At 35.7% G+C, this 26,262-nt stretch overlaps 1 protein-coding gene across 3 annotated transcripts in view; it reads left to right on the plus strand.

The window, feature by feature from the left end:
* The first annotated feature begins 1,485 nt into the window (after positions 1-1,485).
* The window catches only part of IWS1 (interacts with SUPT6H, CTD assembly factor 1), a 45,133-nt gene continuing 20,356 nt past the window's right edge, over positions 1,486-26,262 (plus strand). Inside the window, exons 1-3 of one of the 3 annotated variants that reach the window (XM_031959866.1) lie at positions 1,486-1,875; positions 4,045-4,160; positions 24,242-25,538. In XM_031959866.1, coding sequence (XP_031815726.1) covers positions 1,842-1,875; positions 4,045-4,160; positions 24,242-25,538 — 1,447 coding nt within the window. In that variant the 5' untranslated portion in view covers positions 1,486-1,841. The remainder of the gene's footprint in view (positions 1,876-4,044; positions 4,161-24,241; positions 25,539-26,262) is intronic. The other 2 variants (XM_012544657.3, XM_031959867.1) reach the window with 2 other exon arrangements.

The following is a 26,262-nucleotide window of genomic DNA, read 5'->3' on the forward strand; positions in this document are numbered from 1 at the left end:
TATCAGGTACATTCCTATCTCCAGCTTACTCTTTTGTTACCCGAGTGCCCAAAAGCAGGTTGTGCAAGAAGTATCTATTTTTTTCTTTTCCCTTCTATTGTGAGCTTCTTTTCCCTTCTATTGTGAGCTTCTTGAAAACACAGGCTATCTTTTGCCTTTTGTTATATCACCAGGATTTAGCACAGTTCCTGGAAAATAGTAAATACTATATAAAAATTTATTCTCTTTCCCCTTAATAAATGCTTATCAACTACTAACTATCCCATTAGAAAATAGTATTTCTATAGTTTCTTTATTTCCCCAGAGCCCTGGTCATTTCATTTGGACTTGAGATTTTTCATTTGCCTTTGGAATTCCTGGAGAGAAACTCTACCCATGCAGATCCGAAAATGTAATTTATACTCTTAGAGTAACCTAGAATCAAAAGACTGATTCTCCCCGAAATATATACCCAGTATCAGAGATCTGCTAGAATTTAAGATTTTCCTGACTTCAACGCACTTATCTACTTCAACAAGCCAAACGTCTGCCTTCCACAAGGTGGGGATTCAGTTTCGGCTTGAGTGAAAAAAAAAAAAAGTGTGGACCAAGGTGTGAACTGTATAAATCGCTGTGAAAACAACAGAAATTCTGACTTAAGTTAAATCATAAGGTCGTTGGGCTTTTTTCACTTTTTTTTTAATCAGATTGTTTTTTCCTCTTTCAATGGATTTTTTTTAATTAAATAAATCATTAGTTTCTCACTTGCAAAGAGCGATAGAAAAAGGCTAAGTTCAGAAGACCCATCCAAGCTTTGTCTGAAGCGCGCCACCTCTTCTTACCCGTATTCACCTAGACTACATTTCCCAGAAGTCTCTACTCCCATCCAGCTCTACCAATTAAGGGGGCAGAAAGATGATTGCCCGGCGAAGACCTGAACTTGGGCCTAACCAGAAAAGAGGCTGGACAGTCTTTCTCTATTCCATATCTCCTACCCAAACAGCTTGCCGCCCTAAAAACATCCCTTATTTATTATTTGGAATAAAAATATTCCAAATATGAAGACCAGTTTGTTCTTTTGGAAAAGAATGACGGTCGGAACCATTCGCAGCCAACTTTGAAACCTAGCGAGCACCACCACACCGACTACGTTTGTGGAGAGCAGAATTCCCCTCGCTTCCTGAGGCACGCTTGGGAGTAGTAGTTCTGAGGCATACTCTTGCATGCTGGGAACTGTAGTCTCAGCAGCTGGCCACCTAGTGCTTCTTGAATGGAGTGGCTTAGAAACGCACGAGGATGAGGCTAAAGATGGTCGGAGCTGGGGACCGAACTTCCATTCCAGGATTACGCAGTCAGGTTGGATCGGGAACTGGAGAAGCTTTCCCCTCCAGGAACACAATCAGAGCAACCCTTTCAACGCTCTCCACCGCCCGTTCTCAAAAACCCTCTGCAGCCACCGTCTCCCGCCGCTCATTGGCCCCTTGAGTCGTCCTGACGCCTGCGCAGTGGATCCCTTTGAGGGTCTTGGGCAGGCGCCATTTTGGTCACGGAGGTGCTGCTGGGAAGCCTCTCTCCCGCCGGCTGGGGGATAAATCACGCTAGGCCGGGCCTAGGTACTACGGTCGGCTCTTCCCGGGGCTCCCGGCCACCTCCCCACCCCCTCACCGTCCCTCCTTGCTGCTGGCCGCTGGGATCCACCCACCCACCTCCATTCGGGGTCCGGTAGGAGGCTTCCCGAGCCCCAAGCAAGGGCGGGTAGAGCCAGGAGGGGAGGGGGTTGATAGCGGAGAGAAGGCTGGGGGCGCGCCGCGGGAGGCCCGGAGCCTCCCGGTCCAGGCGCCCACCTCGGGCCCGGGACCGCCATGGAGATGGAATATTACAGCGGCGACCAGTCAGGTGAGGAGACCCCGGGGGTAGCAGGGGCTGGAAAGAGAACGAAGGGCAGGCTTGCCGGGAAACCCCTTGTTTTGTCCGGGGGGGGTTTCATTTCAAGTTTGGATCCATCTTCAGGGTCTCTGAAGGTCCCTGAGGGAAAAGACGTGATTCTGGTGGAGCAGAGGGAGGTCGGCGCCTAATGGCTTTTTGCTGACCGGCTGACCGACCGTTGTTTGACCACCGGGAGTAAGATTGTCGTGCGGGGTAGAGGAAGCCCGGGAAGGGGAGACACTAGGTATCCCAGGAGTCCTCGTCAGTTTCAGAGTCAGTTTCTCTTTGGCTACAGAGTTGCTCGTCCGGGGAAATCCCAACTTGGTGTATCTTTTCTGAGCCACGGTCCCGGGCCTGCTGCCGCTGACCACGTTTACAATCTTTCTCGCCACCGAAACCCTCACATGGCCTGCGGAGACCAAAACCAAAGCATTTACCCAAACCAATTCACCTCCTTGTAGGATTTGGCCTTTATTGAGTGTTTTCCTCACAAAAGTCCTGTGAGTTAAGTAGTGTAACAGAATTAAGCCCATTTTACAGATGAAGAAATGAAAGTTTGGAGAAATGAGGAAACTTATGGCTACAGTGACAAAAACTCTAAACTTCTAACTGAGTTTCAGGACTTTGGTAAAGTTGTTTGATGTGTTAGAAAGTCGATGGTCTAGATCAGGAGGCTTGGCATATAGTACCCTTGAGGATAAGTCATATTTCTTGTACCTCAGTTTCTTCACCTTAAAAATTATTAGGAAGTAACTAGTTGATTCGGATATTTAAATTAACTAATAAATAGTTATAAACTCTCTGAGTTTCTTTTACCATTCAGGAAGGTTTTTTGTATTTTAGCCAGTGAATATACTGGAAATGATTCTGTTGCTATATGGATTCAGTAAATGTTCTAGATCAAAGGTAGCTCCCAAATGACATTTAGTTGTTAAGTGACATTTTGCTCTACACACTGTGTGTAATTTTAATTTTTGTCATTAATTAAACAAACCTGCAATATCGTTGACTTAGTCCTGGGCACTGAAGATTCAAAGACCAACTCTCCCACCCAAAAGAGAGTGCTAGCCTCTCTTCCTACATACTGCTTGTATTTTTTATTCTTTCTCTTTTTAACTCTCTTGCTGAATCACTCTTTGTCTTTAGTCTACCAGTGATGTCCGATGTTATTGGTTAGATTAACTGGGAGTTCTTTGTCCCAGATGTGACAGATTATTATTTTAGAATTATAGTTTAAATTTGATCCTGCTTTCTATTTAGATTGTCTTATGACCAAATAGTTGACAAAGTGCTTTGTCAACATAAAATCCTAGGGAATGCTTAAATATTGTTTTCTTTAATGCTTTCTAATGTTCAAACTACAACTTTGATTACTTAAATATTTTAATCTATTTTTACCAGCATTATTTATGTTGTAAATGTCTCAGTTAGGATCAATGACTTTTTGAGTTGGATGGTCTTAAATTCTCTAAAAGATGCTTATTGTATTTGCCCATGGATCTTTGACCACTAAAAAAAAAAGTATAAGTTGATTGGAGGTCAGGTGTAAAATAGGTATTGAAAGTAAAGAATCCTTTTCAAGCCAGCATATCTATATTATGATTGGGAGTTAACATAAACGTTAACTTTTGTGACCCATTTCACATGATAATCAAATACTTGTGTAGATTGATTTACTTTTTAAATGATTACTTCACATCTTTTATGTGCAAAATTATTATTTGGAGGTATTATTATCTTTTGATCCTTTTATGAGTTTTCATATTTGTGAATTCCTTTGCCATGCAGTATTTTAGAGATATGATTTTCAACATGAAGTGAAAATAGCATGATCTAGTTGGCCAAATAGAAGTGTTGTTTAGAGAGCTTTTACTTGTTCTCTGGCTTCTCTATTGATGTTTTCTAAGTTCTGCATATCTCTATTGTATTGATGTAGGTACTAGTCATCGTTATACTTGTCACTACACACACATACACAGCATTTTTAATACAAATCTAATATAGAAACATAATGTCCTTAGTTACACTGTTTGCTAGTGGCAACCTTTGGCCATACTTTAAACTTAATGCTAGTTGTAGCCCGAGATATCATCCATCCTACTCTTTAAGTGGGATTTTTATTGTTTTGTTTTTGAGCAGATGATGGTGGAGCTACCCCAGTACAGGATGAACGGGATTCAGGGTCAGAAGTTGAAGATGATGTAATTGAGCAGCACTCTGGATCAGACAATGGAAGTTTAGAGCATCATTCAGAGGTATTGGCTGAACAGCATCTTTGGGGAGGATTCATTGTTGTATTTGATTAGAATTGCTTCTTTTAGAGTAGATCTTGGCTATTGTGTTAGAACTTGTCGACAAAACCTAGTGATTTGTAGGGAAGCAAGCTGGGGAGGGTGGGGAAATTAATTTAAAAGTGTTTTTGGAAGTAAAAGTAGAGTTGATTATTATTTATAAATTGTTGGTGAAAATAGTTTTGGTTGCTTTGAAATTTTTATTCTTTTCATTTCAAATATTAGATAATTTTAGCTTGAAGGTGGATATAAAAATAGATTTAGCCTAATGGTGGCTTTCAGGATTAAGCAAATTTACTGGTGCCCTATGATGGCAGTAAGTATCAACAGCCTGCAGAAGTAAAGTATCAGTCACAAGTTGTGGAGTGTATTATAAATTTTCATACTAAATTACTATCTGCTAAAACCTTACTTAAAGATCTGATCCTTACAGAACAGTAAATGAGAATTTAAAAGTTAAACTAAGATGTCTGTTCTTACTGTGAGATCAAACATGAAGTTCCAGGACTAAATTGTTTAATTGTGTATGTATTGATGATCAAAGTAAAATTCAGCTTAAAAAGTTATGGAGATTCAAGAACTCAAGCTGTAGGTAAGTTCTGCCTGAAAACATTTTAGTGTCTTCAGTCTAGTATTCAGACTAGTTGGTTTCTAAGGTCTTATCTCTTTCAAACTTCACATGTGTAAAGATCATTAAAAACCATATTGCCAAAGCAGCTAGGTGGCACAGTGGATAGAGCACCCGCCCTGAAGTCAGGAGGACCTGAGTTCAAATCTGGCCTTAGACACTTAACACTTTCTAGCTGTGTGACCGTGGGCAAATCACTTAACCCCAATTGCCTCAGCAAAACAAAACAAAACATATTGCTGCCTGCCTAGGTCACATAAGCAGTACCATGCATTAATAATAAAAATAAAACTAACATTTATTACTTTACTACAAGTTGTTATATGCAAGATTTGAAGCATAAGGAAATAGGAATAGTAAAGACTTTTTTTTTTTTTTTTTTGCCTAAGCAATACATCATTGAATTAGTGAAGAGGATATATGTTCACATGTGAAAATGAACCACACTCTTCTTCAGTAATGCAATGAATATGTTCTCAATATGTTTGTTCCCTCCAGCAGCACATACGCAACCCTTATATTCCTTCCCAATCTTTGTGTTGTTCTATAAATCCTTTACAGAAGATCTCTACCTTTTAAAGAACTGTATTAATGCAGCAATCAAGTTATCTCTTGATTCTGTTGTATCTCATATGTCAATTCCCCATTTCCAATCATTTCTTGTATGCTATCCCTTAAATCATTTCTCTTGTATAATTCATCATTTGGACTATTTTTATTTATACCCACCATACATCACTCCATTACTCTTTGTGTCACCTGTAATTAATTCTTCAGAGCTTGTGGTGTTTGTAGAATATAAGATTTAAAAGGGCCATTCAGTACCTAAATCCAAAAAAGGAATCCTCACTCTGAGAGGCTCCAAAGAAGTTTTTTTAGCTTTTGTTTTTAAGACCTCCAATGAGATCTTCTAATTATTAGAAAGTTTTCCTGGCCTTATGCCTTAAATTCTCCTTACCTATTGTTCTAATGGGCCAAAAAAGAACAAGCCTAACTCCTCTTGCACATGACCGCCATTAAGAGACTTGAACACAACTCTCATATTCTCTCTTAGACTTCTCCAAACTAAACATCCCCACTTTTTTGCAGCTGACCCCCAAGAACATGAACTCGGGGTCCTTTACCATTCTGGTTGTCCCACTCTGATCTGTATAGAATGTCTAGTCTTTCGTTAGGAACTGGAGCAGAAGACAAGTTAACAGTTCCTTCACTGATATATCACAATATGGTTGGGGAAGACTGATTTGACAAATATAAAATATAAAGAGAAGTGTTTAGGACACTGTGATCAAGTTTGATACAGTAAAGTTATGAAAACTCCAAGAAAAGATCAGGAACGAACTGGAACAATCAATCAAAAGACTCCTAACGAGTGTCATGAAATCTTAGAATTAGAGCTGGAAGGGACCTCAGAACTTCTGATCCAGCTCCTTCCTTTTTACAAAGGATCATGTTACCAATCTAGGTACATTAGCTTGAGCCTGGAGAACAGACAGAGAGAAGCAAGGTGGACATGCCAGGTAAAAGAAGTGATGTAGAGGCAGGGATGACTGTGCCCTGGGTATTACAGTTTGTAATCAGCTTAGCTTCAGTGAAAGGTAAATGCTGAGCAAATATCAACATTGTCATGAAACAATTTAATGTTTAATAAAAGCATTAGCAGTAAGTCAAGGATTCTTATTTAGTTGCACATTTTAAAATATTAACTGCTAAAATGTTTATTTTCACAAATGTAGTTATATGTAAATTGATTTGTGAAAATTTAACAGTTTTTAAAAGTAAAAAATTTACAAAAAATTAATAACTTTTCCAATTTCTTTAATGACTCCTTGGATTCTCATTCTCTTCCCAGTTTCTTAATATGGACATTCTCTAAGGGTCTGTCCTAGAGTCTCTTCTCCCTACACTTTTTATTTTGCAGTCTCTAATCCTCAGAAGATTTTTATCTTTTGTTTATAATTACATCTTCATTTACATATATGACACCTCTTGCTGTTTGTAAGTGTTGGAATACATTAGGCACATAATAAATACTTTTTGGTTGGCTGATCCAGATGAAGAAATTTAAACAGCTCATTAACTTTTACAAAATTCTAAATTTGTTGTCTTTGATTCAGTCTTGATCTTTCTCCTGAACTCCAGTCCCACCTTAGCAATTTGCCTACTAGACATTAACTAGGGTGTTTCATCCACATCTCAAATTCATTCATTTTCAAATTTCATCAAGAGTCTAATGTGTTTCTTCCCAAATTCATTTTTCTGCCAAATTTCCACATTTCTGTTAAGAGAATTATCATTATCCTTCCAGTCACACAAGTTCATCTGATACTTAGCACACACCTTGGCACATAGCTTGGGCTTAATAAAATGCTTTTTAACTGTTTGCCTAACTTCCCTTACCCGTTATATCTAATCAGTTCACAAATCTTATAAAATCTATCTCCACTGTATCTTTATTACTAATTTCCTTCTTTCTATGTACAGGCATACCTCAGAGATATTGTGGGTTCAGTCCCAGACCACTGAAATAAACCAAATATCTCAATAAAGCAAGTTACATGATTTTTTTTTATTTTTCCAGAGCATAAAAAGTTATGTTTACAGTGTGTAAATGGGGTCTGTTAAGTGTACAGTAATGTCACATCTAAAAAAGCCCAATGTATTTACCTTAATTAAAAATATTTTTTTGCTTTAAAAACTACCATCATCTGAGTTGTCAGTGAGTTGAAATCTTTTTTTGGTGGAGAGACTTGCCTTAATGGTAATGGCTGCTTGATTGATCCAGGGTGGTGATTGTTGAAAGTTGGGGTGGCTGTGGCAGTTTCTTTTTTCTTTTTTCTTTTTTTTTTTTAATAATGAAATAATTTTTATTTTCAAAATACATGCAAAGATAGTTTTCAACATTCACCCTTGCAGAATCTTGTGTGTTCAAATTTTTCTCCCTCTTTCCCTATCTCCCTCCTCTCCTAGACAACAAGTAAACCAGTATTTGATAAACACGTGCAATTCTTCTATATGTATTTCCACATTTATCATGCTGCACAAGAAAAATCAGATTAAAAAGGGGAAAAAAATCAACAGTTTCTTAAAATAAGACAACCATGAAATTTACTTTATATATTGATTCTTTCATGAAAGATTTTTCTGATACATACCATGCTGTTTGATCTCATTTTTACCTATAGTAGAACTTCTTTCACAATTGTAAGCAATCTTCTCAGACTCTGCTGCAGCTTTATCAACTAAGTTTATGTAATATTTTCTAATATGTCCTGAAACACATAGGGGGCCTGCAGGAGAGGGAGAGGGACTATGGAGAAGCCAGTGGGTGGAGCGGTTATAAAAGTTTGATGTCTTATATGGGTAAGGTTCATGGTACCCCAAAACGATTACTATAATAACATCAAAGATCACTTGATTATAAATCGCCATAACAGGCATAATTTAAAAAGTGTGACAGATATTATGTGAGCACTTTAAGGCTGTATTTTGCTTTAATGAGTCCAATTCTTTTTTGCAGTCATGAAGTCCTGAAAGTGTAGGCAAATGACTTAACCTCTCAGTGTTTGAGGCAACTGCTCAAGTTATTTCAAAACGGTTCTCCATTGGGATATGATAGGCCTGGACCAGAAAATATATTTGGATCTTTTACTATGTGTATTTTTTCCATCAGTTGCAGAAAACTTTCTGAAAGTTTGCCCATTCCCTTCCCATAACAGCACACACATTTTTGTATAGATCATTACATTTTTTTTTTAATAAAAATGACAAAGTAAATGTATAAATTGGTATTATCAATGCCCTGTCAACTGTCATTTTCAGGTGTCAATGATTTTTATCCCATTCTTTTGTAATTTTCTCCCTGACATGACATTTAAAAGAATCTCTTAGTAGTTTCAAGGCTTTCAACTCATATTTATCCTTTATCTGACTCGGTCTCTCTTACTAAAACTTCATTGTCTTAAATGTCATTTTTCCTTTAACAAATAATAATGCATTAAGAATTGAACTTTAAATTGCAATGACAATGAAAACCCTAACCTGTCCTATTTTCCTTTGATTTGTTGCCTTACTGCCAATTTCATATGAAATGCTCTTGGGATATTAGTTAAGTCTGTCTCCAGAGGTTCTACAGATTTGTTTTTGCTTCTGTTTCATGAAACTATGATGTTCATCTACCATAGTGATTTGCCAGTGAGTTTGTATTCCAAATGGTTTCCCTTTGTAAAGTTTTTATGCTTGGAAAGACATCTTTTCTGGCTAAGTCAGGTAAAGTTCATCAGGAATTTAATGGTAATCAATTAATAACTTTAATCTTTCCCCCCTGTTTTTCAGCATCATTAACTTGACTTAATACTGTACATTGTTGTCTTCTCGATAATGCATCTAATATGTTGTGTTTGACTTCTGTTTAATCAGTGGCTCAACTATATACTGATAGTCATATCGGTATTCTCATCTATTAAAAGTTATTTAAAATTATATTTGATATTTCCTGTAGTAAGCAATGTAAACAAAGAATCCCTAAGAGAAGAAATCTGGAGCTGAAAAAATTCTTAGAAGCCTTCTAGTCCAACCCTTTATTTTACTGTCAAGGTCAAGCCATTACCAAAGGGTCCCACAGGAAGTATGCTGAGGGTTATTAGAGAGTGAGTTTGGGGGTGGGGGTGAGGGTGCAGAGAAGCAAATCTTCTCAGGGTAGCCTCAGTTTCCTCATCTGTAAATGAGGTAGTTGAATTAGAAAATCTCTAAGACTTCTTCCAGCACTTTGAATACAAAGTGAAACTGACTCCACCAACAAATATTGCATAGAAAAATATTTAAATATTTTTAAGTTGAAGATCTAATTCTTAGGATTGTTGTGAATGACATCTATCAGATGAAAGAATCAATCATTCAATCAGTCATTTATTAAGAGCTTACTGTATGTAAAGTATACTTTCCTAAGTGCTGGAAATACTCATTTAAAAATAGTACCTTGCTCTCAGTTTGCATTCAATAGAGGCATACAACATATATGGGAAGTTAGAAGATTCCATGGTTCTTAGGGGGCTGCAGCAAAGAAAATGGGAAATGTCTCTTTAATGTCCATTGGTCACTTCTCTATTTAGTTTTCTTTGATTGTGTCTGACTCTTGCTCTGTTTGGGGTTTTCTTAGCAAAGATCCTGAATTGGTTTGTAATTTCTTTCTCCAAGAGTCTCAGGCCAGATTTTGAACTCGAAAAGATGCGCCTCCCTAAGTCCAGGTCTGGCATTCTGTCTACTATGTAACTAGGCCTTTACTTCTCCATTAGAGAATGGCTTTTCATTTTGTGGATGGGAGGTGGGAAGAGACTTGCAGTTAAGTAACTTGCCCATGTTCACACAACTAAATACGTGTGAAAAGATTAGTCTTCAACCCAAATTTTCTTGACTTCAAGACTAACCTTCTGTCCTTTGTAACACACTGCCTTTCTTGTTTTAATATTTTGTCTCAATTGTCTGTGCACAATGATCAGGGAAGTAGATAGTGATAAGGATGGTCAAGTAAATTATGAAGACTTTGTACAAACAGTGATAGCAAATAGACAGTTGTACAGAGGATGCTAAATTTCTTGTACAAAGTTTGTTAATTTGCTTTTTCTTTATATTTTTTTCTGTAAAAGAAATCCTTTTTGGGGAAACCCTTTATTGTCAAAAGGACATGCATGTATTAGAAGTAATTAGGCCTTTATTCTTCAATGTCTTTTCTTTATCTTGCCATCAGTTCTGAAATTTTATTTTGGAAAATTAATCAAACAAGATCTTGCATGTGATACCCTAGTTACTGATAGCCAAGTCCTTCTGTATCAGAACTTTGAGGTGGAGTTCACTTAAATGAGAGTTCATCTGAGATATGCCTTCCTTTCTCCCTTCCCTTTATTTCTTCCTTTATAAGAACTAGTTTTATTTAGAAGTTATCAGTATGATGTTGAACTGTGGAGTAATAATAACTCTTCATGGATAGTCAACATATGCATGATTATCAAATAGTTTATGCTGGGGTGGTGTTTTTTTTTTTTTTTTGGTTTGGTTTTTTTTTGGTCCTACTGGTGCTCAGAAAACTTTCTTTTGTTGTTACTTGATTTTTAAATTTTAAACCATTTAATCTGCTATGCCTCAATTTATCCTGTTATTTTTCTACTTAATAAAAAAAAATTGGAGATGTGGCACAGAAGAGAAGTTAAAATGGCAGGGCCAGAAATGATGATTTGTTTATATAGAACAGTGATTTCCAGAGGGTTTTGTTGTTGTGGTTGTTGTTGTTGTGGTTGTTGTTTTGATTTCTTCTTCTTTTTTTTTTTTTTGCATACTCCATCAGTTTAAAAAAATTAATATGCACTGTTCTGTGTAGATATGTATATATTTACTTATTTATAAGTGACATACATGTACTACTGTTCTTACGCTTGTGTACATTATAAAATTTACACATAAATAAAATTTTATACAATAAAATGCAAAAATAAGTTTTTGATTCTAGAGTCAATTAGTAGTCATTAGAATTTGAATAGTAAGGGAATAACATGGTCGGATATGCATTTCAGGGAAATTACTTTGGCAGTTGAATGGAGGATGGATTGGAGGGAAACTTGAGGCAGACAGACCAATTAGAAGAGTGTTATAGTAGTCTAGGGGCTAGTGGCTGGTGAATGAAGAGGAGATGGGTATTGAGATGTTGAAGACAGGATTTGCCAACCAATTGGTTAAATGGGGTGGAGAGTGTAAGAAGCACTGAAGTTTTAAACTTGGACAGATGATGGGGTCTGTAATTGACATTAATAGAGAAGGAAGAGAATTTGGGAGGGCATTATAATGGTGTAATGAGATCTTTGAAGCAAATTGCATTAGGTCTGTTCAGTCCGTGAATTCATTCTATTCTTCCCAGTGAGAAGAGGAAGAGGCAGTGGTCTTCCTCATCTTACTCAGTAGTCACCGCCCCCAGACACTAGGTCCATCCAGGGTGAGGTGAAATGGGGTAGGTATGTGGGGAGGAGGAATTCTTGTACAGCTGGGGAGAGCAAGAGTTAAGGGATGAATGTGTATGATTGCTTCATAGATGAACACCGTGATTGAATATTCTGGGAAGAGTGTAATGAAATTCATTTTTACATTCTCTGATAAGTCCTTTACACATAACTCATTGGCATCAATCAGTCCATGATACAGCCTCACTTTGGAAATGCCTGTGAAAGAAGAACTTGGGGTATTCCACTTTAATGGACTAAGGAATAATGAAGAGCATCTTTACACTTACCTCCATCTGCCATTAATTTCTTAATTCCATCTGCATTTTTCTCCCTCAAAAATACTACTACTACCAATATGTAGGACTTTTGGATATCTAAATATGTCCCTCTTCTAAAAAACCCTATTAAATCAGAATTGTTAATGAGTGATTTCAGAGTTAACATTGAGTGATTTGGATGATTAACTTATTCTTTCAAAATCATTTCATCTTTAGGAGTGAATACAAAATTCCAAAGATGAACTGATTTCTAATTAATGGTCTTTCTTGAGCTCAAATGTCCAAGTATCTTCAAAAACCAAATCTTCTGTGCTTAGTCCCATGAAAGCCAGAAAAAGAAAATGAGACCCAGCAATGAGATTGTTCAAGTATATATCTCTTTTTATAAACTAATCATTAAACTGCTTTTTTGCCTTAGTTTGCTCATTATTTTTCTTTAAGGACTAATATTTAAAAGGAACATAACTTTTTTCCTAATTAATATTTTTTTTCCAGTTACATGTAAAACATTGTTTTTAAAACTTTGAGTTCCAGGTACTCTCCCTCCCACCAGTGAGAAGAAGGCATTTGTGAAATTATGCAAAACATTTCCGTAAAAGTAAAAAAACATAGATTTCTCCTTCTACTCCTAAAAAAACCCTCAAGAAAAATAAAGTTTAAAAAAAAATATGCTTCAATCTGTATATGAATACAAATTAGTTCTTTCTCTGGCTCTGGATAGCATTTTTCATAAGTCCTTCAGAGTAGTCTTAGATCATTGTATTGCTGAAAAGAGAAAATCATTCACAATTGCTCATTCCACAACATTGTTATTACTTTGAACACAGTACATTTCACTTTGCTTGAGTTCATGGAGAATTCTGTGGCTTTAGAACATAACTTTATTCTGCATATTTTTGCCCTCTAAAAGTAATTTGTTCTGTAGACAAAAACTATATTTCTTGAGACTTCTGAGATTTCCATTATATATCATCTTTAAGATAATGCTCAAGTGAAAATTTTGTAGGCAGTAAAGAAATGGAGATTTTAAAAAATTACTTGGCACGGTTGCTATAGTATTTAACTTATTTGTTTTATTTTATATTTATTTATAGACAAATGCATGGTTTATAATAGAAATGTATAAAATTTTTATCCTAAAATTCTTATTATGCTTTGGAGAACATTTTACCCATTTTAGAACAGGATACTTTCTACTGAACCTGATTATTCTATTCATTATTAAATCCATTCCAAAACATTTCTTCCACTTTTTGCCTAGCTTTTTTAGTGGTGCCCTGTATATCCTCAAGCTTTTCAAAAAAGTATTGCTCCCATCTTGTTTTAACCAAAATTATACATTTTCCTGAGAATACGTTATAACCAGCTCCTTTGGAGACTTTATTATTGTCTTTGTGACTTTAGACAAATGGGTTTCACTTGCCTTATATTAGAAGATGGCCTCTGAGGTTTCTTCTATCTTTAGAACTATGATCTATCCTGGAGGAAGAATGGACAGATCTTACTCTTTCTATTGATGCTTCTCTTGTCATGGTTCCTTTATGACCTTTGAAGTCTGTCCAATCTCTGTTTATGAAACATTTTCCCTAATCCTTGATGTTGTCATCCATTGACCTCTTCCAGGTCATTCTCCCAACTTTTTCAGGGATTTTTAGTAACTAGCTCATAGTATTTTTATATCTTGTTGTCATTCCTATCACTTCCCTTACAATCTGACCACATAATTTTTTAATTTCAACTCTACTAACCTTCTTATACCTAATTTACTTTACCATAAAGAACCATTACCTCTCTGAATATAACTTCCTCTTTTCTTTCCACTTTCTCCTACTAAAATGCTTTTTGTTTTTGCAGCACAGTTTTCCAGACAATGAAGTGTAACTCTTGGTGTTCAGGATCACATTGGGGCTAGGATTGAGGGTGCAGAGGGAAGAGGAGATAAGACATCAGTGACCAAAAATTATTTGATGGCATTGAATACAATTCTTGCACCTTATTAATTTAAAAAAAAATCAAAGGTGAAAGCAAGTCTACCCAAGACAGATTCACAAGACTGACATGACAAAATTGTTATAATTGCCAGTGCTTCCCAATGATGATTCACTAAGTTATATACAAACAGGGTCAGTTTTGAGTCAACAAATGTCAACTGGTACTAACAACTTGGACAACATTTCATCATCAGTAGGCATAGACTCATAATATAGACAAATTGTGTTGTCTACTTCCTCCATCTGTTTTGTTTTTGACCAATTGTTTCATTATTGTTATAGAATCCAAAATACAATACTCATTCTAAAGCTTAATTTAAATAGACATCACTAAAAATGGTTCATTCCCTCACAATCCCAGTAGTGGTCATCGCAGCATTATCGGATTAATGACTTAATGTCTTGGTATTTTTTCCTTTGGATTTGAAGATTGTCAGAATTGAAGAACAATTTCTAAATTATTTTCATAATAATATCAAGCCACCTATTAAAGTATGGTTGCTATTCCCATACATTTTAACATTATAGGCTTTAAAAAGCTGTATTCAATTGATACTCAACCCACATACATTAAATTCTATTCTATTGACAGGTCAACTACAGAAAAATGTACAATAGTTATTATGTTATCCTTCCACAAACCTCCATAGATTCACTGTTTAGGTAGTGTGAAAACTTAGCTTTATTGTCTAAATTATATGTACTCTTAAACTTTTAACTTCATTACTAAGTTGTGACCAGTCATCTAATGGTAGCCCAAAGTTTTTAACCTTGTCCGTTATCTTTGTGATAATTATGATTGGACTGTAACTTAATTGTTAATAATATGTTTAAAATACTTAAAACAAAATTGTCATAAAAATGTGATGGCCAAATTGTAACATGGTATATGTCTATCATAGACATTTAAACATATGTCCTTCATAGACATTTAAAACAAGTTTTAAATGTCTAAAATACAAATTTGTTATGATCTAAATCCCATCTTCTTAAATTATTGGTCATGATCCCATGTAAGATCTAATAATTGAATAGGGTTCATGAAGTTATTTATTATCAGTAAATATTTGATGGGTATACCTATTTTATATATCTATATACCCAACGTCATGTCAAAATTTTTGCTGGGGTGAGTGAAAACAGTTTAAAAAGCTCTGATAAATGAAAAACAAATGGGAAAGGTAATCTTGAGTGAGATTTATCACGAGCAAGATTTATCACTTAATATTGCAGTGGGATTGCCAACAGTTTCAAGGAGGACATAATTTCAGTTTAAAACAGATATGAGTCTAAAATATGAATTACAGATTTTAAAAACTACTACATTCCCTCCAAAGTTCATTTCCTTCAGCATCAGAAAGATTAAACCCATATTCTGACTAGCTATGTAATCAAGTGGCAAACACCATACCACTGACATGATAAGACTATGAAACTAGACCTCTGATATGGGGCTGTAGCTTCATTTCCTTACAGGTCATTAACTTTAGGGAACTCTGGTAAACAAGCAGTTTCATAAGCCCTGTTTATATTTTGCTGCCTGTGCTACAGGTTCATGACAACCTCTGGAAGTACAAGAGCAGCCATGGCAATGACTTCTAAATTAAGTTTCTAGCAAGCTAACAGAAGGACATCTCAAGATTGTAGCTATATTTGACTGAAATGTCAATGCTATCGACTCTTTCTATGGAAGACACCAAATTTCACCTTGATTTTTCTGTACATAATATCTACTTTGTTACTACATAACACTTTAGGGAGTTTTTAATCATGCTTTTACCAGATCTCCTATGCCAGGTAGGTAATTTCTTGTAGGTAATTTTTAATGTTACATCAAGATTTATAATGGTACATTGAACTTGGATATTATTAATGATCACCTCTCAGATCACTAAATTTCTCTGTATCCCATTTGAGTATAGAACACAGAGGAATGATCCTTGACTACGTACTTCTTAAATTCACCAGTCAAGTGATAGTTTGTAAATTTGGTTTTTCCAAGACCTTCATCACTAAGTAATAAAAGTTTGAAATGCAATTAGGGTTCTCTGTGAGCAGCCATCTTGATGATTTTTCCAGAAACATCTCCATCTCTGCCTGACTGAAATCTTGTTGCTTCATTTGAAGAAGTCTGATTTCCCAATCAGAATTCATTCTAGCAGCTTTTCTAGATGTGCTTGCAAGAGTGAGATTGCAAAGGATTGATGTACTTCTTCCAGCTACTTTACCATGTTGTAACAACAAAGTTATGTTATTGATGGGAAAGAAAGACGGCTGCCATCTATGAGATTTAAAATTTCTGGGCTAAAATACCATATCTGTTATATTTCTCTACATTGTTCCTTTTGTGAATAAAATAGAATGATTAGGTCTCTCCCCCCCCTCCCCCATGCAGTTTTTAATAATTAGAAATAATTCAAGATATTTATAATTTTTTGACATTTTCAAGAATGAAATATAATTTTTCAGGAAATTAATGTACATTTGTGATAAATATATAACTGGTTTGAAAGAAAAATCCATTGCAGTAGCTGAAACTAGTATATGCCAATAGAGACAGGAAATAAGGAAAAATAGAAGTATAAAATAAAAGGCACAAATCTAGAAAGTAGGGCTTTGTGAGATTCACAGAGTATTGTTATTTTTAAATTATATATGTTTATAAGCAAAAATCTGCCTCCATCCTTGAAAAAGAATGAAAAACAAAACTCATGTTAAAAATATATGGTCAAAACAAATTTCTGTGTTGCTGGTATCTTTTTTTAAAAATGTCGTATTCAGAACTCTTAATCTGTCTCCTCTAACAGAAAATGGGTGACCTGTTTCATCACAAATACTCTAAAATTATGGTTGTTCATCATATTGATCAACATTTCCTAAGTTACTCATTTTTAGAATATTGTTTTCATTATATAAATTGTTCTGCTCACTTTACTGCATACAAGTCTTCTCAGGTTTTTCTGAAACTATGCCTTTTATCATTTCTTACAACTCAATAATCTATCACATTCACATACCATTTACATTCACATACTGTTTAGCCATTCATCAGTTGATGGACATCCTTTCAATTTTCAATTCTTTGCCATTCTCCAAAGAGCTGTTATAGACATTTTTATACATTCTTACAGTTCTGCTGATAATTAATCCTCGTGTCATTTACTTTCCCTTCTATTTCCGTCTTTTCCTCCTTTTTTCCCTATTGAGTATTTCTGTACTAAACTATTAATATGTATTCTTCCTTCCTTTAACTAGTTCAGATGAGAGGTTCAAGTATCCTCTCACTCCTTCATCCTTGTTTGTATCAATGATTATTGCCTTTCCTCATAATGTGGGATGATTTTCCCTAGCTCTCCCCTTTCTTTCTTCCTGTAGTTTATTCATCTTTCCTTCCTTATTCATTCTTTTCAGATCATCAAGACACAACAAAACTACTTCCAGGCATTTTCTAATTAGACTCCCACTATAAGAGAAAAGGTTCGTCATCTCCTGATATTTGAATGCAAGTGATGCATCTTTCTTTGATCCCTTATCATTGTTCATTCCTGTTTACCTCTTTGTTTTCCTGTACTTTTCAATTTACACTTAAGAATTTCTAGATAGTTCTGTTTTTTCATCTGGAATGCTTAGATATCCTCTATTTCATTAAAGGATTTTCCCCTTTATCCTTAGCCTTCTGTAATATAACATTCCAACTCTCTGCTCTTTTATAATGGTTGGCTGCTAAATTGTGTCTGTGTCTGACTGTGGCTCCTGGATTCTTGAATTCTTTCTTTCTGGCTGGCTGGTTGGTTGGTTTTGACTCTTATGTTCCTGAGAGTTTTTGTTTTAAAGTTTCTTTCAGGAGATGACAAATGGATTCTTTCTATTTTTTACTTTTACCTTCAGAGCCTTAAAAAAACCTGGAACTATGATACCTAAGCTTTTTTGTTTGTTTGTATGTATGATTTGGTTTGTTCTTGGCTTTCAGGTAGTTTAATGATTCTTATGTTTTTTTCTCTTCATTCTGTTTTCCTGGTCAGTTGTTTTTTGCATTAGAGTATCTTACTTCTCACCCTTCCCCTATTTTTTCTCTCTCCCCCTCCCTGTCTTTTCATTTTTTTTTTTTTCTTATGAAGTCATTAGCTTCCATTTTGGTCCATTCTAATTTTCAGGGAATTTGTTGTTTGAACAGTTTGACTCCTTTATTTCCAATTCTTTTTTCCCTTAGCTCTCATTTCTTTCTAATTTTTGCCTAGTATTATCATTTCACTTATTAAAAAATTTTTTTAAACTTGTTTCATCTCTTCCAAGAATTCTAGTTGAATCTATAACCCAAGCTGAGGTTTTGCTTCTAAACATTTTAGTCATTCTTTCTTCAGGTTTTGTAAATTGATTTTCCCTGTTGCCATAATAGCTTTTAGTGGTGAGATTTCATCTCTAATTTATCCAGCCTACTTCCTGACTTCAGATTTGATGTTACTCTGGTTTATTCTTTTGAAGGGAATGTGTCTACTGGTCCTGCTGTGTTTTTTTTTTTCCCCTCTTGGGAATATTAACTGTTTTGTTACTCTGAGATCATAGAGACATCTTTGGCTGAGGACCTATAAGTATTCAGTGTTCCCACAATAGTCTGATTCAAAGTAAATGATTACTGCCTCATTTTCTGAGCTCCTTAAGGTCTTTCCTGTTACAAGTTTCAGTAGATTGCTTCTGAATCTGCCATTATCAACCAGCTAGAAAGCTTTGTTGGGACAAAATGACAGAACTGGAACTTCTCTTTCTAGGGATTTCTGCCCTGTTTTTCCTCTGCAGGCTTAAAAACTAGAAGCTGGGTCCTGATCAGTCCTATAGCCTAAACCATACTTTTGGAATCCAAATTAAGCTTCTAGCTTCTGAATTTCCTTTTTTGCTTGGTATACAGAGTAGGACATGTAACCATAGTTTACCTTGTAATATCATCCTAAGCAAAGATTCTTTCCTCATTTTACCCTGGATGTGTGATTTGGAACTGAGTAGTGAGTAACAGACTTTTCAGTTGGCACCTGTTTGTGAATCCTGCACAAAGTCGGAATCCACCCTGTTTGTGTCTAAGGCTTCTTTTTGCTCTTCATACACACCTTCTCTTACTACTGGAATGCTCTACCTCTATGCCCCTGGCTAGGTTCCATACCCCTTATCCCTATGCACACCTGAAATAGAGAAATGACTCACTATTTTTCCCAATCAGAATTCATTCTAGCAGCTTTTCTAGATGTGCTTGCAAGAGTGAGATTGCAAAGGGTTGATGTACTTCTTCCCGCTACTTTACCATGTTGTAACAACAAAGTTATGTTATTGATGGGAAAGAAAGACTGCTGCCATCTATGTTAGCTGCAGATCATATAAAACTTAATGGTGTTGAAAGGTGTCATATAGAAAATGTTGAGCAGGGAGAAAATTAGATTCTTAGAAAATAAAAAGAATCTTTTCAGAAGCCATCTTTTTGTTATCAGAAGAATTGCTTATGTATGTAAGGCTGCTTACAGACTTGTTAAGTGTAAAAATGCTTTATTCTGCCAATAATTACTATTATGGTGGGATTGATTCTTTCCAAATCATGCAAAGCAACTTAAAAGGGTTCTACTTGTACATGGAAAAATAATCATCCACATGTTTGGACTCCTTTCTGATAAATTAATTGAAAAACAAAAATCTTTCTATTTTGCATTATAAATGAATAAAGCAACATATAGTTACTCATTGATAAACATATATGATATTTTGTTGAAACTTGGAGAATATCTGTTACTTTAAAAGCCTGTTAATAGTATCGTTGGATTGAAAATGATTGTCAACTGAACTGAAGTAGATATCAGTATAGCATTCAGGTCTATAAGATGAAAATATAACCCCCTGTATAATTTGGACATGTTTCTTGTTCACAATCACTTCGATCAAGTCTAATCAACAAGAATTTATTAAGAACCTGCTGTGTGTCAGTCTGTGCTAAGCTCTGTGGATACAGAGAAAGGCAAAATGAGTCTGCCCTCAAGGAGCTCACAATCTAATAAGAAAACAGAAAAATAATTGTGAGTAAAAAAAGATGCATACAAATTGGAAATAATTTCAAAGGGAAGTTACTAATATTAAGTGGAATGGAAAAGGCTTCTTATAGAAGCTAGGATTTTAAGTGTAACTGGGAAACATAGAGAAAGAGGTGAGAAGAGAGAAAATTCTAAACTGCAGGACAGCTAATGATGCAGAAAATCAGAAAATGAAGTATCTTGTGAAAAGAACAAAAGGAGGAGGCCCATGTCACTATATTGTAACCTATCTGAAGAGGGAGAGGGGAATAAGGTATAAGAAAATGGAAAGATAGGAAGAACTCAAGATAGGAATATTTAAAATTGAGCTGTATAACAATTCTTATAAGAATAATCAAATTTTTAAAATCATCATTTGTGAGGAAGAATCTTTGCAAAATTTTGTGATAATACAAAACTTTTATATTTGGCAGAAGTTTTTGAAAAATTGATTATTCTGAGTAAATCATTATAGATGTTTGCATTTTGACCCAGAAACATAAAGTGTTTGCATTTACCAAAAAAATTGTTCAAACTATGAATAATAATTTGTGAAGTAATAGGCTTTTAAAAAGTTTCCAATTTGAAAAAATAACTGTCCTGCAAAGGAAATAAAAAAAATATAGAAGATAGTAAGGACCTGCTTATTAAATTGTTCAATCATTAAGCATGTATCAAATGCCTACAATGGGCTAATTGCTCAGGATAGTCCCAGCCTTCAAGGAGATTGCATTCTTTCAAAGGAGACCATATGATGAACAAGTATCTTTTTTGGTGATTGGGCAATATTCTACTACATTCACATGCCAGAATTTGTTCAGCCATTTCCACAGTTAATAAATGGTGTTGCCATTTGATTGTTATCATTTATTGCTTGATAGCTGGCCATTTGGAATAAAATTTTCACTATAATTATTGTTTCAGAACTGGTAGAGTTTTGGGTCTTTTTTGGTATCCTATTCTAGTATTTGGTAGAGTTCATAATAGTAAAATGTTCCTGTGGTTCAGTCCTGTCAGTTGTGTCCATTTCTTTATGTGCCTTTCTGGGGTTTTTTTGATAAAGATACTGGAGTGGTTTGTCATTTCCATCTCCAACTCATTTTACAGGTGAGGAAATTGAGGCAAACAGGGTGAAGTGACTTGTTCAGGGTCACAACTAAGTAGAGGCTGTGAGGCTGCGTTTGAGTTCAGGGCTTCCTGACTCTAAGCCTCTTCATTGTGCCACCTAGTTTCCTAGTTTCTGAAGTTAGAAGGTCCCTGGGACCTGGACATTGTTATGTGTTATGTAATTACTACAAATAAAGGTCCCCATCTGCGTTAAATTAGGGAAAAGACAAGAGAAATATCCCAAGGTATAATGTGAGCTTGCAATAAGAAATTTTAGGTATTATAATTCAAAGGGGGGAAGGAGTGATTACATCGAGAGTGGGAGATCTGGGATCCCAAAAGTTTTCATAGAAAATAAAGCTTTTGAAATGGACTTTGAAGGTAGACTAGAAATGAGACAAGCAGAAGTAGAGATGGAGAGTTCATTTGAGACAGGAATTTTGTGAAGAGAGATGTACTTTGTTTGGTGTATAGCTAGAGGTCACTTTTGACTAGAACATAGAATGTGGGAAGTTGGGAAATAATAGGAAATAATTCTGAAAAGATTATTGGAGCCAGATTGTAGGGAGATAGTGGAAACAGTACAGGATTAAGTGTCAGGGCCTATGAATTCCATCCCTATCCTGATTATTTTCTATGTTATTTGGGCAAATAATTTAACTTCTTTGGGCTTTAATTCTTATTTAAAAAGAGAGGACTGGATTTTATATGACTTCTGAGGGTCCCTTCTATCTCTAAACTATGAAAACATGAAATATAATAATATTAAACCTCAAAGATTAATTATATATTTTTTCACTTAAATATCATACTTGATTCTTAGTTATATTCCCATCTCCTTATGTCATATCACTCCCAGATTTCACTAGGGAGTGGAAGTGAAGGGCACTAAGGCTTTCTGTAATTGAATAAATCTAGTAGAACAGTTGGTTCTAGTAGAACACAGAATACTAGTAACAGCTTTTTAAATAAATACTTGGAAAAATTGATTCTGACTATAGGAATAAACAATCATATTTGAAAAAGTAAAGACTAAATTACTTTTCATCCTAGTATATTGGGAGAATGTTTTCTATTAGCTTTTGGAAATTTTTAGTGATGTGAAGCTCTGAATGAAATTTGAAAATATATTTTTGAAACAGGTGATTTTTATATGTTGTATTATGTTAAATTAGGAAAACAATTAGTATACTTTTGGGGAGTAATTGATGCAGTTTATAGTTCTTCACATGAATAAGAATAAATGGAAAATTGTGACAGTAGGATGGATTTTTGAGAAAGTACATTTTCATTTGCTCTTTTAATATTGTCAATGGATCCAGAGTCACTTATAATAAAACCCAAGCATTTGTATGTTGCCTTTTAAAATCAGTTTTGGGGTGCCTTTTTTGTTCCTCTTGCGCCGATATCTCTTAATTGTTTGTCTAGTTAGGACTTTGGAGGCTGTCTCACGTACTAGAGAGCTATACCTTTAAATTCAGTATATGCCTTTAAATAATTTTGATATAATGCTTTTTAGATTTCATTTGGTAAAAGCTGGTTTATCATTCCCCTTTTGGGATATCCATCAGATGGTGTTACCATAATGTTCTTTTGTTTGTTCATCATTGCACATTTCCAGATAGAGTTTTCCTTTTTGTATTTATAGCTCATGTAAGGATCATCAGGTCTTTGGGCCATATAAGGCCCACAAAATCATTTAGTCTGGCCCTCCCTGCCAAGGCAATTGGAGGTGACAACAGCCTCCCACTACTTGAATTTTTTAAGTTGATAGTTTTGTATGGTCCCGCAAATGATGTTACAAATATACAAATGACCCTTGGCTGAAATAGGTTCTTCACTCCTGATATATAGCTAGGAAATAAGCATTTTAATTCATAAGTATTGGACATTTTTAGAAATGCATTTCAATTAAGTTTAAAAAGTCATAGTCCTTTTTTTTTTTTCCCTAAATGTCAGAGGTTTATTTATTTATTTTTTTTTAATTTAATAGCCTTTTATTTACAGGATATATACATGGGTAACTTTACAGCATTAACAATTGCCAAACCTCTTGTTCCAATTTTCACCTCTTACCCCCCACCCCCCCCTAAATGGCAGGATGACCAGTAGATGTTAAACATATTAAAATATAACTTAGATACACAATAAGTATACATGACCAAAACATTATTTTGCTTTACAGAAAGAATCAGACTCTGAATTATTGTACAATTAGCTTGTGAAGGAAATCAAAAATGCAGGTGTGCATAAATATAGGGATTGGGAATTCAATGTAATGGTTTTAGTCATCTCCCAGAGTTCTTTTCTAGGTATAGCTAGTTCAGTTCATTACTGCTCCATTAGAAATGATTTGGTTGATCTTGTTGCTGAGGATGGCCTGATCCATCAGAACTGGTCATCATCTAGTATTGTTGTTGAAGTATATAATGATTTCCTGGTCCTGCTCATTTCACTCAGCATCAGTTCTTGTAAGTCTCTCCAGGCCTTTCTGAAATCATCCTGTTGGTCATTTCTTACAGAACAGTAATATTCCATAATTTTCATATACCACAATTTATTCAGCCATTCTCCAACTGATGGATATCCATTCAGTTTCCAGTTTCTAGCCACTGCAAAAAGGGCTGCCACAAACATTCGTGCACATACAGGTCCCTTTCCCTTCTTTATAATCTCTTTGGGATATAATCCCAGTAGTAACACTGCTGGATCAAAGGGTATGCACAGTTTGATAACTTTTTGAGCATAGTTCCAAACTACTCTCCAAAATGGTTGGATTGGTTCACAACTCCACCAACAATGAATCAATGTCCCAGTTTTCCCACATCCCCTCCAACAATCATCATTATTTTTTCCTGTCATCTTAGCCAATCTGACAGGTGTGTAGTGGTATCTTAGAGTTGTCTTAATTTGCATTTCTCTGATTAATAATGACTTGGAGCATCTTTTCATAAGTCATAGTCCTTTTAAATGTTATTAATTTTCCTGGTTTTTTTTTTCTCTTGCAGAATGATCATAGTGATAGAGAAGATGATGGACGTATTAAAAGACATCATATGACAGATTCAGAAAATGAGGATCTTACAAATCACAATGTTAGCGACTCTGAAAATGAGGAGCTTCATAGAAATAAGTACAGTGACTCTGACACCGAAGACCAGCCAGATCCTCCAGTAAGTGACTCTGAAAATGAGGACCTGAATCATCCCTCAAGTGACTCTGAAAATGATGAGCCCCAGAAGCTGCCTGCTAGTGACTCTGAAAATGAAGAACCTCTCAATGGGCATGCAAGTGACTCAGAGAATGAGTATGCCCCTAAGATTCCTGCTAGTGACTCTGAGAACGAGGAATTTCAGAAAGGCATTGATAGCGATTCAGATGTTGAAGAGCCCCATAAAGATCCTGCTAGTGACTCGGAGGCTGATGAGTCCCAGAAAGGTCCTGCCAGTGACTCAGAAGCTGATGAATCCCGGAAAGGTCCTGCCAGCGACTCAGAAGTTGATGAGCCCAGGAAAGGTCCTCCTAGTGACTCTGAAGCTGATGAACCCAGGAAAGGTCTTGCCAGTGACTCTGAAGCTGATGAATCCCGAAAAGGTGGTGCCAGTGACTCTGAAGCTGATGAACCCAGGAAAGGTCTTGCCAGTGACTCTGAAGCTGATGAATCCCGAAAAGGTGGTGCCAGTGACTCTGAAGCTGATGAGCCCAGGAAAGTTCTTGCTAGTGACTCAGAAGTTGATGAACCCAGGAAAGGTCCCATCAGTGATTCGGATGCTGATGAGCCCAGGAAAGGTCCAGCCAGTGACTCGGAAGTTGATGAGCCCAGGAAAGATCCTGCTAGCGATTCAGAAGCTGAAGAACCCCAAAAAGGCCCTGCCAGTGACTCGGAAGCTGATGAGCCCCAAAAGGGCCGTGCTAGTGACTCAGAAGCTGAGGAGGCTCCTAAAGTTGCTACTGACTCTGAAAATGAGGAGGTCCCAAAGCGCCAGCCAAGTGACTCTGAAAGTGAGGGGCTTCAGAAAGCCCATGCCAGTGATTCTGAAAATGAAAATTCCTCTAAACAAAAACAGAAGATTGAATCAGATGATAGTGACAGAGAGAACAGACGGGATAAAGGGAAATTACAGAATGACTCTTTTCATTCAGGTAACCATCCAGAGGAAAAAATATTTCACAGTTCTGACAGTGAAGATGAAGCACCTAAAAGACAGAAAATGGATAGTGAAGAGGATGAAGAGAAGGAGGAAGAGAAAGTAGTAAAGAGGAAAGCTGCTATCCTTTCTGATAGTGAAGATGAAGAGAAAGCACGTAAGATCATTTTTGTTACTTTTGTTTACTATCATATCTGTTAATAGACCCATTATAATTTCTTTATTTTTCTAGTTTGTACCTGATGTTTAAAGTGTCTCAATGAAATTTATAAAGGTTTATTTTTGAATTTATCTTACTGTGAATTAAAAATTATAGCTAAAGGAAAAGTTAAAAGCTGTCTGAGTAATGGGAATATAATTGGCTTGTATTGTTTTTAAAGAGGATTCACTGAGATAAATATATGTAGGATAATGATTATACTCAAAAAAAATTGAGTGATACTTCAATAATAGTTTGAGTTTGAAACATTGGAGACAGAACCAAATGACAGCTGAGCTATTTGCCACTATTTGCTTCTCTCACCTTGGTAAAAATTATAAGCAACTTGACTTTTTTACAGCTACCTTGTTAGCACAGCTGTCAATTCTGATTTTAGAACTTCTCCAAAAGAAGTTGACTTTCTTTGGACATCAGAACAGAAGTATATTATCTCCATAAATAGTTAGCTAAACAGTGCTTTTCAGGGGAAGGACAACTGATGAGGGGACCAGAGCCTGCACCATTATGGTGGAAATATCAGAGCAGAGAAAATGTTATGAAGGTAAAAATTGGCAGCACTAAGCAATTGATTGAACATGAACAGGGTATGAGATGAAGAGTCAAGAATGACTCATAGATTGCAAAGGCTGGGTGATTGAGAAGATGGTAAAACCCCCACAGT

This window comes from Sarcophilus harrisii, chromosome 3, assembly GCF_902635505.1.
Source record: "Sarcophilus harrisii chromosome 3, mSarHar1.11, whole genome shotgun sequence".
NCBI lineage: Eukaryota > Metazoa > Chordata > Mammalia > Dasyuromorphia > Dasyuridae > Sarcophilus > Sarcophilus harrisii.